The sequence below is a fragment of the Vanessa cardui genome, chromosome 6 (assembly GCF_905220365.1).
Source record: "Vanessa cardui chromosome 6, ilVanCard2.1, whole genome shotgun sequence".
Taxonomy (NCBI): Eukaryota; Metazoa; Arthropoda; class Insecta; order Lepidoptera; family Nymphalidae; genus Vanessa; species Vanessa cardui.
Window position 1 is genome coordinate 7861966 of NC_061128.1, and position 15462 is coordinate 7877427.

The 15462-nt window shown below is 29.2% G+C and overlaps 1 protein-coding gene across 1 annotated transcript; it reads left to right on the forward strand.

Moving 5' to 3' along the window:
* The first annotated feature begins 2604 nt into the window (after positions 1-2604).
* On the forward strand, positions 2605-12138 carry LOC124530440 (protein lethal(3)malignant blood neoplasm 1). Its single transcript, XM_047104611.1, has 4 exons — positions 2605-2658; positions 8032-8176; positions 10408-10539; positions 10616-12138. The coding sequence occupies exons 2-4, from the start codon at positions 8032-8034 to the stop codon at positions 11854-11856; spliced, it is 1518 nt and encodes a 505-aa protein (XP_046960567.1). The 5' UTR covers positions 2605-2658; the 3' UTR covers positions 11857-12138.
* Positions 12139-15462: the final 3324 nt, after the last annotated feature.

Genomic DNA, 15462 nt, shown 5'->3' on the forward strand with positions numbered 1-15462 from the left:
TAACGTTATTTCGAAGAAATTTGGTATGAAAATATAAAACACCGTTTATATAAGATAGAAAAAAATGGGAATTACCGGTTGAGGTTTATTTTTCATTCCAAATGAAATACCATAAATGAATATTATACATGTTTAATAATTTATGTCATTCCATCTCTATATTTATAATATTACTATTTTCCATTAAAATAAAGTTAACAGACCTTTTTTTATAAGTATTTGACATTTATACAAATGCTAGGTATTAATCTTGCATTTGCACATTTATAATTATTTTAAGCGATCGTACTAGGAAATATTAACGGTTGTTTTGCTTGCCTATATCGTAAATCCTGATGCATAAATAACAAATCAATGTATAATTTACCATCATTTATAATTTTAACAAAACAAAAACAGATTCAATATATTTTTTAATACATAATTACACAACGTAAAGTTCTAAAAATATTTTTGTCACTGACATATAATTAACTTTAAAAAAAGGTTTATATTTCAATTATATTATTATTAAAAAATATGTTTACTTTGCCTCAATGAGATTTGCTCTCCTAGTCATATTAATATACTTAGCTATAAATCAATAAATAATAATATTTTGAGCGACAACGAATGATTATAGCTTCTTCCATTTATCGTGTATTCAAATAACCTTCCAAATATTCAATAGGTATTGAATGCGTTTATAAAAATAAACAATTTTTATACATCTAATTCATAAGACACAGCCTTGAGGGTTGTGGTAATTGTAAAATAAACACTCAATACTAACTACTGACCTTTATTAATGATTTAGAATACAGTTTTAAAACTAGTGTAGCCATTGCAAAAAATAGGCCTAAAATAAATTTACCAACTTTAATAAACTTTGACAAATATTAACATGTATCAAAAAATCATTACAGAACCCTACGTGTGTATTTTTGTTCGCTCTTAACACGTGTATGAGCTAGCATTGAAGCAATGACCACATTTTTAACTTATTATTTATGTGTTGTTTATATGATATTATCGGTACTTTGTTTGACTTTTATAATATTCACACATAATAAATATATACCAATTAAGGCCCGCAGATTCGCTCGTGTTTTGGGGTTAGTCGTCTGATGGTAGGCATAGACACTAAATTAGAATTGCTTAGGGTTCAAGCTAACTTCATATCAAATTTAATGAAATTAGGTTTAGTCGTTGGAAAGCCACGAAAGAGTAACAGACAAATAAACAAAATACACAGTTACCTTCGCTTTTATAATTCGCATATTAGTATAGATATTAGCATATTAATAAAAAAAAAAAAACAATTTACGTATTTAGCCAATGGTTATTTTTTTGCTATATTTGAATATTATTATAGAATTTATATGTTTACGTTAAAATATTTATAAATAATGGAACGAATTTTCTAAACATTTTTTGGAAATATATAGTCGATTTTTGACGTATAATGGTAAATAGTAAACGAATCAACATATTCGCATTTTATATTAATACTATATGTGAATATGTTAATTTAAGGGTACTTACTAATAATGGTCAAGTAATAGTTGATTGACTAGATGGCAGACGGAACTCTAGTCAGATTTATTCCTCTGATTTTGCAAAATAATTAAATAAATATATTTTGTACATGAAGGTTCTAGTTGAATGAAATACTTTATTTGTCGAAGTAAATCAATAAAAGAAAAACAGTAACGTTTTCACGTAAAAAATATGTTATTATAGTATTTTTTATTTCACTCTTCTTGTTTTAGTTAACGCTTTCCAAAAAGTCTGTATATCTATATTTTTTAAGTACTTAATAAATACCTTATATTGTAAATATTAGGTACTCTAAAGGACTATCTTAAGTTATGTAAACTTATTTCATCCAAAATATTACTTTCTTGTTTTATTGTACATTGTAACGGTCCCCTTTTGTATAAAAGTATGATATACCTAAACGAATATTCTAAAACAAAATTACTTGAAACACGCAGACTCAAATATTTGTACTACAGTAATAATTTATTATAATAGTTTAAAGCTCAAAATAGAAATAAACAATCATTAAGGCGTTGTTAAAAGGTTAAGAAAGAATCGTTAAATGTCTTTGTTATGGATGAATATCAAGCGTATAGTAGACAAATCGTGAAAAACAGAAACATTGATGACTTATCAATGATTTAAAGAGATACTTTTGATAAATAAACAAACAGAAATGCCACATACTTCTTTGATAAATACTTCTATAATGCTTGTATCTGAGAGACTAAGAAATCGATACATTAGCAACAATATTTTACCCCTTATTTTGACAAATACGGTATGGAATATTTAAAGTAATATACATTGACTATTTTAATCATCAAATTTGGCTTTCTATCGAAACAAAAAAGTATTTATAAATATTTCAAAATATATCTTTATCAAATCTAAATTTTATTATTATTATAAATATTGAGAATTAGGTAATTAAAATTCTCGTCTCAGGTCCAGCTATACACTACTGTAATTATCAATAATATTTTTAATATGATAAAAAAATTAATAGACCTTGTATAACTTGTCTATTCTATGTAAACGTATTAATAAATTACGTTGTCCAAAGAATCGACAGTCTTGTGTGATCTCTTGCGCAACAGACTATACCACACTCTTCATGCAGGAGTTTAAAAAAACGTAAGTACACAAATATTGTATTATAAAAAACAATGAATACTCTTTAAATATTTTATCATCTATATTTAAAGTAATATATATTAACTGACAAAAAAATATTAAAAAAATAAAAATATTTAAAACTTATAATCTTTTTCTAAATCTTTTTTTTATAGATGATGACTTTATTAATCAAATATGAATTATTTACGATCGATTCCATACTGTTAAATGAAAGAGATCGTATATCGTGACCAAAGTGTTAACTATATGACAAATTAATATATATAAAATGTTTACATACACATATATTATTACGTCACTGTACCAAATAGAATTTATATTTAATAATGTACATAGATAGTGATTTATGTTAGCAAAATAAATCACTCTCTAATAAATTTAATAATGATATTTCATGTGACCGAAAATGTTAATTAAATGAAATTGTTTTTAAGGGGAAACTTTATAATTCTATTCTACGCTATTTTAATACATAATAAATCATAACAAAAATAAAATACTCGTGTTTGAAAATTGCTACGACTAGTTATTAAAAAAAGGACAAATAAATAAATAAGTTTAACATACGTGATGCGATTTTACTCCAAAGGAAGAAGTATTAAAAATAATATATTAATTGAGTAATCAAAAATGACTATTGAATTATAAAAAGAATATCGAATGTAAAATCGATGTTTAAATTAATACCCCGCTGTCATCGAATACGCTTCGTAAACGTAAAATATTTCAATCCGGAAAACGATGTGTTAAAACCTTCAAATTCAACTTATTTTATAAGTTTTCTTTAGCTATTAAAATATATTTTATAGTCAAATTAAATATTTATATTAAATACGAATATATTAAATATTTATCAAACGATCACAAAAAGAAACGATTTAAAATTTCTATTAATAGTACCTCTAATAACATATTTTGTTTTATTAGATAATAAATTATTATTTATATTAATTTCAAATATAAACATTTCGATTACATGTCTGGTTTGTTGGATTGAATTGAAGCAAATAATTAAAATACTAAATTTTAATTGTAGTCTATCTATCTTTAATAAAGTTACACGCGGAATATAGCGAATATTTTGTTTACGCACATAAAATATATTTCTTTCGGTATGCATATGTATATTACCTCTTAGTCGATATGCATATATTTTTTAGAAATATGAATAATATGAAATTTAAATGTAAATTATACTTCACATTATAGGAAAAATCAACAAACGTTTTTTACATAGTTTGCTTATGTTCGTTTTAAAGAAATATATATAATTTATCCATCGAACATAGTCAGTGCTACTTGGAATCTATTTGTAGATCATAGAGTGATTAAAATTGCTGCTTTGTATACTTTTTTTAATAGTTACAAGTTAAAAAATGGAACTTAACTTTTTTACACTAATCATCTACAATAATCTAAATTGATAGAACTTTATATTCATTTTATTCTTCATATTTTGATCATTATAAATTCGTTTTTATCTGGACAAACAGGTAATACAACCATCTGTGTATAAATTTAACCTATTGTTAAATAGATATAACTTTTCATTGATGACGAATACCATTACTGAGATTATTATTTGAGGTGGCTAGACAATATGTTACGTAAATTTTTAGTAACCTGACCTTCGAAAGCAAAACAAATCTATGCAAAAATAATGCTAAATTATAATTTTAAAAATCGAAGAACTACGTAAGCTACATTTATTCTTTACATTTATAGGTGTCAAAAAATTTGTTCCATATACTGCGGACGATAAGGTCTAGAAAATAAAACCAGTGAGACTTTCCTTGGTATTTGTCTCAATATATATATACTCTGTAATGTTTGTATGTTCGGAAAAATATTAATGATTTTATTAAAAAATTTGATTTTCAACCGACTTCCAAAAGGAGGAGGTTATCAATTCGTCTGTATTTTTTTTTTTATGTTTGTTACCTCATAAATTTTCACTGGGTGGACCGATTTTGATAATTTTTTTTTTGTTTGAAAGGTAGTGCTTCCCGTGGGGTCCCATTTTTTTTATTTTTTTTTTCCGATGATGGTATCCATGTGAAAACGACATAAGTCTTAAATTTGCATTATGTATATGCGCGACAAATAGGTGAATAACTGAAAATCACGTTAACCAATTTTGATAATTCTTTTTTTATTATAAAATATATACTTCAAGGGTAATTTGGTGAAAGTTTGGTAAGGTTCTGAGCACAGGATCCATGACAAAGTAACGGAACGGAAGGGAACGGAACAATTCTGAGGAGCACGTTAGCGATACTCGGTCGAATCTTTTATTTATAGGTTATTTGAATATTTGAGTCACCTTCCGTAATGTGGTTATGTTTATGTAATTATCATAGTCGAATATTATAATTAACTAGCTACCCACCATGGCTTCGCACGGATGCAATACTGATACTAAATATACTACAGAATTTGTTTATATACGACATCACATCGCAAACTTCTAAAATTATCAGTGTTTCTTTACTATATTGTTCATGTTTTATATACACAAACCTTCCCCTTGAATCACACTATCTTTTAAAAAAAACCGCATCAAAATCCGTTGCGTAGATTTAAAGATATAGGGACAGAGAAAGCGACTTTGTTTTATACTATGTAGTGATGGAACTCCTATACGGCTCGCAGTTAGGGTGCGATATGGGGCAAAATTTCTTACTATCTTTAATCAAATTTTGTGTATGTGATGTGATGTCATATGATGTACAAAATATAGTTGGTCTTTTTCAAAGTTTTTTTGCTGAGTTCGATTACAGCTCTTTCGAGGGATCCTTGTAGTTTACGCCGCGTGACGTATTAAATCCGCATTTTCGAAAGTCTATTTTTGCTTTATTCGCAAGTTTCCTTTGAAATTGTCCTCGAAGTAGTTTCTGACTCATATAAACGGAACGTTTAATCTATCCATATTAAAAAAAATTAGTTAGTCAACATCAGCTTCACTTAAAATCAAAAAATAAATAAAATTTTAACAAAAAGAAAAACCGACTTCAAACAAAACACTATTTTAAAACAAATGAATATGCACGAAAAAGTAATAAAAATAATTGCGTATTCAACATATTTTTTAGAGTCTTCCTAAGTTAAATGAAATGAAAAATGTTAGACTACTTAAAAGTCGATTAACGATTATATCATGTAGTTATAATTATTGTTATATTTGAAGTCGGTGTCAGCCAATAAAACCCTACAGTATATCTATCAAAAAACAATACGAGAATACTTTGACAAATATGTTTTTTACAAATTACATTTTACACAATAATATACTGGATCAATCAAGGGGCTCGTATCGCTTCTTTCTTTTGATTGTTGGGGCAAGGGCACCGTGGCTGACACCGGCTCCAAATATACCAATAACTATAACTACATGATATAATCGTTAATCGACTTTTAAGTAGTCTAATATTTTTCATTTCATTTAACTTAGGAAGACTCTAAAAAATATGTTGAATACGCAATTATTTTTATTACTTTTTCGTGCATATTCATTTGTTTTAAAATAGTGTTTTGTTTGAAGTCGGTTTTTCTTTTTGTTAAAATTTTATTTATCATAACATTGGTACAAGGAACAAACACAATCTTGTTACTCCCATTACTCGACTGCATAGAGTCAGTAACTCTTTTGTGGTGAAATTTATACGGGTGGTTCTACAAGAGAATCCCAGAAAGTGTTTAAAATGCTTCTGTTGGCAAATTAAAAAAAATTTGTTAAGGAACGCTTGAGTTCGAAAGGTTACTATACAATTAGTGAATTCAGATTGACAGCATACCTTGGGAGTGAAACGATCGCCTCTTGGCTATTTCTATTTATATTCAATATTTATTTAATTAATTTGACAGAAAAAATGACCTGCTGACTTTCTTTCGCCAGTTCTTCTCAGATCAGGGTGTTTCTTTTTCCGAACCGGTGGTAGTGTTTAATTTGACCGTCAATAAGTAAGTGTAATACTTCTACATTGAAAAAATTAATTTGAGTTTGAGTCTTTGTGCTAGCCTGTTTGGCAAGGGACCACCAACTCATCAGATATCCTACTGCCAAACGACAATCCTCAGTATTATAGCGTTTTGTTTTGAAAGGGTTTGAGCTAACGAAATTAGGGGTACAAATAGCAAAAAATCTTAGCTCCCAAGGTTAATTAACATTCAAAAGATTATATCTAATATCAACATAAATAATTATTATCAGAGTGTTATTGAAAATGTATAGTATTTTACAAGGCTTAATTATTTGCTTAAGTCGTAAGCCTGATATTGTAAAACCTTTATATTTTTTCCAACTTGTATTGTTTTAAAATATGTCTATTTCTGCTCTATTCACATGTTGTGATAAATGAACAATTCCCAGCCGTAACATGCAGGCCGTTTTCCTACCCCGCCAAAAACAACAATCCATACAAATTATGCATATGAAATCAATGGTGCTGACCCCGGATATGAACTCAGAATCAATAATTATATTAACGTCTCATAGCCACTAGGCCATCACGGCCCATTATAATCGAATACATCGTAAAGATAATTTACAACCTAGAAAGTTCAATAACAGTTTATCGATTTTCGAAGCAATATGCAGGGATTTAAAACTTTTTTTTACTGATTTAAGCTTACCATCACCGTGCTATTACTAAATATTTCACATAACTTTATAGTTACTTCGATCATTTCAAAGATGTACACAGATATTATTATTAATCTTCTTTATTAGCAAATAATCTTTTACTTTTAAATACTTATAATCACTGGATACGATTTTCTAAATAATTTTCAAATGATCTAGAGTTTTTGAAATTGTTTTAATTTCAAAATTAAACAATGACTCATATAAATTACTATATATATGTGAAAACCGTAAACGGTCAATTCTCCTAATATCAAATATCCGTCTATTGGTATAATATTAGTTCAACAAAATTATGTAAACGTAATAGAACCGGAATTATGTAAGTGTAATTATAAATATTTTTTTCGTATGATTTAAAAAAAGTGTCAATGAGTACTTGTTTGTTGGCTAAAAAAATTTAAAATCCCTAAGAATTTGATTTATGGAAATCTAAACTCATTTATGATGTAATCAGCTTCTAGTGATACCAAGAAATATTGTATTAGGATATCGTTCTTTTTACTAAAAAGCCTGTATTGACTCTAGCGTATAAAATTGTCATGAATAAATTATATCTAAAAGTATTTAAAAATTCGAGCAGGGTACTTGAGTATCTGAATAATGACGAATATCTCAAAACCAAACACAATATTATGCGAAGATAAAATACTTCAATAACCTATTATATAAACAGCAGTGCGGTATGATTATGTTAAGTAAATAACTTTATTTTTTTGCATTTTCAGATGGTTCAACTAAAAACTGTTTGTGTGGTTCTTTACATATTAGCCTGCTATATACAAGTAGAGGCTGATAAATACACCGATGAAAACAGACCATATGAATTTGGTTTCACCATTGAAGGAGAACAACACAGGCATGAGAAAAAGGGTATCAAAAATCTTTTCTATTTAGTATGGCTGCTATTGCTTGTGATATAAAAATAATATTTTAGATCCTTTTATTATTTATAGGTCTAAAGAATAAATAGATTTAGTTATTTTGTCATGTGATGCTCTAAATGTAACGTAAGCGTAATAATATATTTTTCAAATATATTACATTAGATTATTACTTTCCTGAAATATTTCAAGCTCTATTCCCAAAGTCTTAACACTAGAGGCAGAATTTTGAAAGGTCTTACAAATGTTTACCTTATATTTTACAATCAAGTAAGCTAACAACTTTTAAAAAGTAGTTACGTAACAGTAACAGCTTTTAAAGTTCTCCCACTGCGGGGCTAAGGCCTCCTCTTCTATAAAGGAGAGGGTTTGCGACATATTCCACCACGCTGTCCCAATGCGGGTTGGTGGAATGCACATATGCCAGAATTTCGATAAAATGAATTAGGCACATGCAAGTTTCCTCACGATAGTTTCCTTCACCGCCGAGCGCGAGATGAATTATAAACACAAATTAAGCATATATATAAAGTGGTGTTTGCCTGGGTTTGAAACCGAAATCACAGGTTAAGATGCACGCGTTCTAACCACTGGGCCATCTCAGCTCTCTAACTCAGCTAACAACTTTTCGTTTAATACCTAAAATATAATAAATTGCATGATTATTTTACCAAATTAAAGGTTTTATGATTTTCAAAAAAATTACTACGTTCTATGTCACAACTGCCAGATCGACAATTTATTCTAAACAAGAACTGTACTTTAAATCAGATGATTAAGAGTTGGTTTTAAAATAAAAAAAAATTTCAATTTTGGGGTATCATCCTGTTATGGTATGTGCAGTATTAAAAACTTTATTAACTTATTTAATTTGGGACCACAAAGAATATACCCAAAGAACTTCCAATCGTTTTGCCAAACATTTATGTTCTAATAAATACTCTTAAGTGGTACTTTGTTTAAATGCAATCACTTAAGGTATAAAGTAGCAGAACGTGTATTAATAATGTCAAGTAAAATTTAATAAAACCATAAAAAGACAAATTAACAAACGAAGATATCGATGACGACAGCCAATCATTTTATGGTGCGTATAATATTTTTTGATATACGTAATCGTTTACTGATTATCGGAGATTGACCAATTATTTCAAAATTTTGGTATGTTTAATAGTGACCGTATTAAATTCAAATTTTCGGTTCAATAAGTTGAAAATTAAAGCAAATATAATCACTATGAAATAAAATCCGTGACAACTGCCTTTAGGGTAAAAAATATACGAAGAACCGACTTAACGAAACTTAATAATTTATTATAGGTTAACAAAAAACAAAAAATACAAATTGGTTTTAAAATGATACCAAATTCCTTCATTCATTTACTAGATAATCATTTGAGATTACTATCATGCTTAAACTCCGAACTTTGTGAAGGTTTGAGAATGTATAATGTTTAAATTACTTGGAATAAGTAACTAAAAATAATAAACTAGATTTTTAGATATTTAATATTTTCCTAAAGTTTTAATCATTAGTTACAAAATTCCTGAATACTTTTGACTTATATAGTCTTTGTCATCGAGATCAAAATGAATTCTACTTTTAAGCTTTAAAAACTAAAAGAACCTATTGCCCTCATTTTCTTAAAAATTATATATTACACAAGAAGATAATTTACTCAATACTATCATAATTCGTATAAAAAATAATCTGCATATATTGGCAGCATTGAATTCCTGTAACCAATTAAAGCAATCACATACTTAAACATAGTTTAGAAGTCTATTAAATTAGAAATATTGATTTATATAACCTTCATTTACTTTCTATTATATAAAGATAAATTAAGTAATGCTTATGCAATAATGTATACATTCCAACAAAAACATTCACAACTTATTACCAAAGGGATGAAAGGCGATATGACATAATGGACAAATTAGTAAATTGGAATAGTTTATCCGTATAAGCATTTTTATTGCTTGCGTAATAATTTACATATTAGTCACAGACGAATAGACGCCGATTGACATAATATTTACAAAATTATGTATAATGTTATTTACATGAAATAGCAATAAATACTACAAATCATTTGTAACACTGTGACTTCTGACGATAATTTTCTGTCTACTTATAATCCAAATTAATCCGCTTAAATTTTCATATTATTTTACCACTAGCTTTTTTTTACTAAACATCATTTTTTTTATTTATCAGATGAAAATGGAATAATTATGGGCGAGTTCGGATTTATTACTGCCGATGGCGTTTACCATGTAACTGTGTATGCTACGGATGAAAATGGAAATTTCAAGATATTGTCTATGAAGAACATTCGTGTGAAGCCTTGTAAGTATTATTTTCAATTTATGATATTAAAATAATAGCCGTTGTGTAAAACATTATACTATATTTTTCTTTACAGATCCTACTGCTGCTAACCAGAGTTCGAGACAAGGGCACTCATTGAAGTTGCCATCTTCACCACAAATTACAACACCAACTACAACACAATCTAATAATAAACCACAACCACTTAAACAAGAACTATCTCCTGGGCCTATTAAAACTTGTTCCCATTGCAGCATACCAACGACCACTACCCCATCACCTAAATTGTCCAGTGGCGGTTCTGTAAATAGAAATAACGAACAAAAGGACAATAATTATAATACGCAAATACAATCCAATGGAAATTCTTATAATAATGGTCAAAACTTACAAAGTGGTAATGGTCAATTTACAGGATCCGATCAAAATTACCCTAACCAATTAGCAAATGGACAACAATATTCAACAGATATAAGTACAAATCAACCTTCCAAAGAATTAAAAACACCCAAAGTATCTGGCAATCCTCAAAATTCTGACGGTGGACAGAATTACCTATCTGGTAAAGGACAAGATAATTTACAGAATAATCCACAAGCTTTTGAAAACTATCCACAACGTGCTAACTCAGCGCAGGAATATTCTCAAGGTATACCTTCTCAAAACCAAGGACAAGAAGAAGTTCCTGTAAATCAATTTGCTGACAAAAGACCCACTGGAATACCTGAAAACAATGCCTATAATGAAGAGTCGAACTTATCTTATCCTAATAATCCAAATTACAGTCAAGAAAATGCTTTACCTAAAAACAATGTTAATGTAGGCAGACAGCCCAAAAGCTTTAATGATATTTTACAATCTGTTGATCCAGAGCAACATTATAATAACGGCAATCAACCACTCGAATCGCCTCAATCAGGCAATGGCAATCTTCCTAAAAAACCAGTGCTATTTGCTGCTCAAATGCAAATAGTCGATAAAAACACAGATATTTATCATAAAAATCCCGATGAAGCCGATGGTCTGCCAGCAGGTTTAACTAACGATGATATGAAAACTCTTTTATACACCTTTAATTACACTTTAGGATTTCACGGACATCATGAAAAAGGTTACACGAACGGTGCCAAATATGGATATTATTATGTAACGGGACGGAACGGAATTAGAACGAGAGTTGATTATGTCGCTGATGAAACTGGTTTTCATCCTAAAATTTCACAAGAAGTTTTAGATGTACTATCTGACGATGTACCGAAACCTGAAACAGAAAAAGATGTTAAATTTGGTCTGAAAGGCTATGAATTTAAATGGCTATATTATCCCGTCAATTAATTCTATGAAAAAATAAGAAACTTAAATCCATCTCGTTTTGTTTTAAGCGGTCTCAAGAAACTAATAGCAAGGTACGGTTAATATAATCGTCTTCAGAAAATTAAATTAAAAATGATTAGAAATATCACACACAATTTTGCACTACTTAAACTAATAGTAAATCATTGAAATCCATTCAGTGAAATTTTAAGAAATATTTTAATTTAGGCAAGGGGACACTGCCGTATAAGCTGCCAATTAACTTATTTAACGTTACATTTGTATTAAATAGCTTTATTATAAGTAATCAACTTTTAATTACAGTATTTTTAATTAAATATTAAATTATATTAGAAACTTATTTAAAATCGTTGTGTTTTATTTTATTCCAATTATGTTTTTGAAAATACTCAAAGAAATTGAATACTAAGCATTATGCTACACGAATTTAATTCTAATTTCTATTCAAATAAAAATATATGTTCATTCATAATGTAACAATCTACTTCATCTACATACATTAAGTATGTATAATATAGACTGATGATGTTAAAAAATAGCATATATTCTCCGCCTCGATAAAACTTACACCAGGAAGCGGAATGCATTTCCACACGCAGAGTAGCAGGCAAAAAATAGGAATAATTATAATATAATATATGAGCAATTCGTATTTTTTTTTATAATTATTCTTTATTGCACAGATCAAACATGTACAAAGGGCGGACTTAACGCTATTACAGCATTTTCTGATAAATAAATAGTTTTAAACTGTCTTGTCCAAAATATCTTATTGAACTCTATATATTTTTTTAATTATTAAGATCTCCTAACCTAGAAAGATATAGAAGACATATCGGAATGATTGTCCAACGAATGAAATGAAAATCACAGAATTGACTCTTTCATTAGATTATTATGACTTAAATACGATGCTACAGTGAGTGATCGAATTAAATATTCGCTGTAAGTCGCTGTGCGTTATGATTAAAACTGTTTTACTATTTGTTCTTAAAAGCTTGGTGGTAGCTTAGCAAGGCTTTCCTTACGTAGCATTTCGGCACATCGCCTACAACTTTACAAGGCGCAAATTCGGCCCCACAAACAGTACTGCTCTCATCTTTGGACTGGAGCCACCCAGTACGAGCGAGTCAAATCGACGATTTTTTGGCTCCACGTAGAGATATAGATCTTGCACTCTGCATTACGTCATTACATCATTTTTCACGGGAAAGATCTGGCAAATAGTTGGTATAAATCCCGGTGACTGAAATTTACTGGTTCGCACATATTTGGTCATCAAAATAACATCCACACCACCTAAAATCCACAAGCACTATTTTCAAATCACTTTCTGTCGCGCAGAACCGATCTCAACTTAACTTTCGTCGACAGTTTTTCCATAATTATATGACTAGAGAACATTCAAGAAAAGAGCCAACTTATAACTCATAGGCCGGCAATGCACCTGCAAGTCCTCCGATGTTAAAGATTTCCGTGGGTGAAAAAAAGGAGATATGTATCACAGTTTAAGTTTAATAGCAAATCTTATATGAGAGTTTTAAAAATAGTAAATAATAAAACAATCAGTTTCATTTACTGTTAAAAAACTAAGGCCGTTGGTTTACACGCGCTGATTTTTTAAAAATTGTAGCAATAGAAATCACCCCTTTGCTTCCTCATGATGGTGAATTAAAATTTACGTAACGTAATTCAGGTACGGTAGTGAAGTGACACAAAAAAAAATACAACTAATTTGACAACACACAAACATGCAACTAGCGTTAGAGCTACTAGAGGAATTTATTCGGCACCTCATAAATCAGTCGTCAGAAGACTGACGTCTGATTTATGAGGTTCGTTAACCAATGAGACGAAAATCTGTCTCGTTACTTATTAATTTATAATGAAAAACTGTATGCATATCATTGCATGAGGTTGTCACAATCTGGGGGCACGGCAGTGCCCGAGCCAAGTCTCGAGCAAACGGGCACGGCCGTACCATCTTTTCTCGAAGCGATTCGCGGCTGTTTCACCTCCCCTATATCTTCTACGTGGACAAAGCTAGGAGTTTAGGTTTTCGGTGCATAATAGTAGGCATTAGAATAAGCTTAAGTTCGAAATTACATGCCAATTGAATTAAAAGTTTAGAATTTACGGTCGATCAAAGTTACACCATTTTGTTACTCACTGACTCACTGACCGATCAACAAAAATCTAAGGTACTTCTAGTAGACTTAGAAACATCAAATTTTGAACCAAGATTATTAAGCTCATTAGCCACACATAAAGGAATAATTAAAAAACATTAAAAAATAATAAACCATAGAAAACAATTTTATATTTGCGGTTGGATGAATACATATATAGAATAGAAAAGAATAATATAAATGTAATACATACACTATAATTAATACAAATTCATACATTAAGTTCATAATTCTTTAAATTAATAAAGTTAAAACTTCATTGTATTGCGATAAATATTGTATGCGCGCGCCCAATCTTGTCTACCTTAGGAGTAACGAAGCCTCAGAGAAAAAACAAAAAATGGATAGACATAAAGAATGGGTTCTAAGCAAAGCAGTAGCTGAAGTTCAAGAAATTATGACGTCACCTAAAAAAAAAGAAAGGAATACACTTACAAAAACTAAATGAGATCCCACCAAAAACATTAAATGTAAAATATGTCAAGTCTCTCGATGCAGTCTTTAAAAAAGTCTTTTAATTTGTGGAATTTATTGATTAATTTTTAATTTTCCTTAAAGGAACTATTGATATAGTTACTACATGTTGATTTATAACTACAAAATAATATAAATAGGACTTGGCTTCTATGAGATCTCAAAACTTTTTACGATGGAAAGACTGCATCGAGGGACTTGGCATATTTTTACATTTAATGACTTTGGTGGAATTTGATATTACAGCACGTTAAACAGTAATATTTAAAATAAGAATATCTATGTTGTATAAGATATACTTATTCCAAGTAGCAATTATTGAGAGCTCACTCAGACTGCAAGATAACCACCCTTATTTGCCATCACATTGAGAGTACGTAAAGTACTTGGTCCGCCGGGTGGACACCGCGGTAGCTGTGACTTTGTGAGAGCTTCTAACTATTTATAAATTATATATTTTTGAATGTTTAGACCAAGTATACTACTTACAACACTTTTTTGGAAAGCAAAACATATTTTAAACTCACAATCGAGTGCCTCTTTGTGTGTTGTGAGGTAGCCATGAGATCTAATACAGTACATTCTCCAACATTTATTTGACATATGCCAACACATGACTTTCCTGTATATATTTCTCCGTATGAATGAAATGATGAAATAAGAATTATTTGCATCACACGCCTAAGGAATAGTTTTTGCAATAAGAATATTTTCAAGCGATTACCCTTCAAAACTCGCAGCGGAATCGTAAGAATCAATCTTATTTTCGACTTTTACTTCTGGCTCAAGGCATTTAATCATGTTTATAATCATAATTATATAAAAGCAACAAACTCATCCTCGTCACTCTTCTGTTTATATTTTGCTGTTATGATTCTGCTAATAACGCTAGCAATTCTTTTGAATTATCTTCTAACATGTGATCTTTGTTGAGAAGGGAGTA

What these genes read in the sequence shown, in the direction of transcription:
- LOC124530440 (XM_047104611.1), top strand. Translation starts at nt 8,032, where the DNA reads ATGGTTCAACTAAAAACTGTTTGTGTGGTTCTTTACATATTAGCCTGC. An exon ending in ACACAGGCATGAGAAAAAGG is followed by an intron (nt 8,177 to 10,407) that starts GTATCAAAAATC and finishes TTTATTTATCAG; the next exon opens with ATGAAAATGGAATAATTATG. An exon ending in GAACATTCGTGTGAAGCCTT is followed by an intron (nt 10,540 to 10,615) that starts GTAAGTATTATT and finishes TTTTCTTTACAG; the next exon opens with ATCCTACTGCTGCTAACCAG.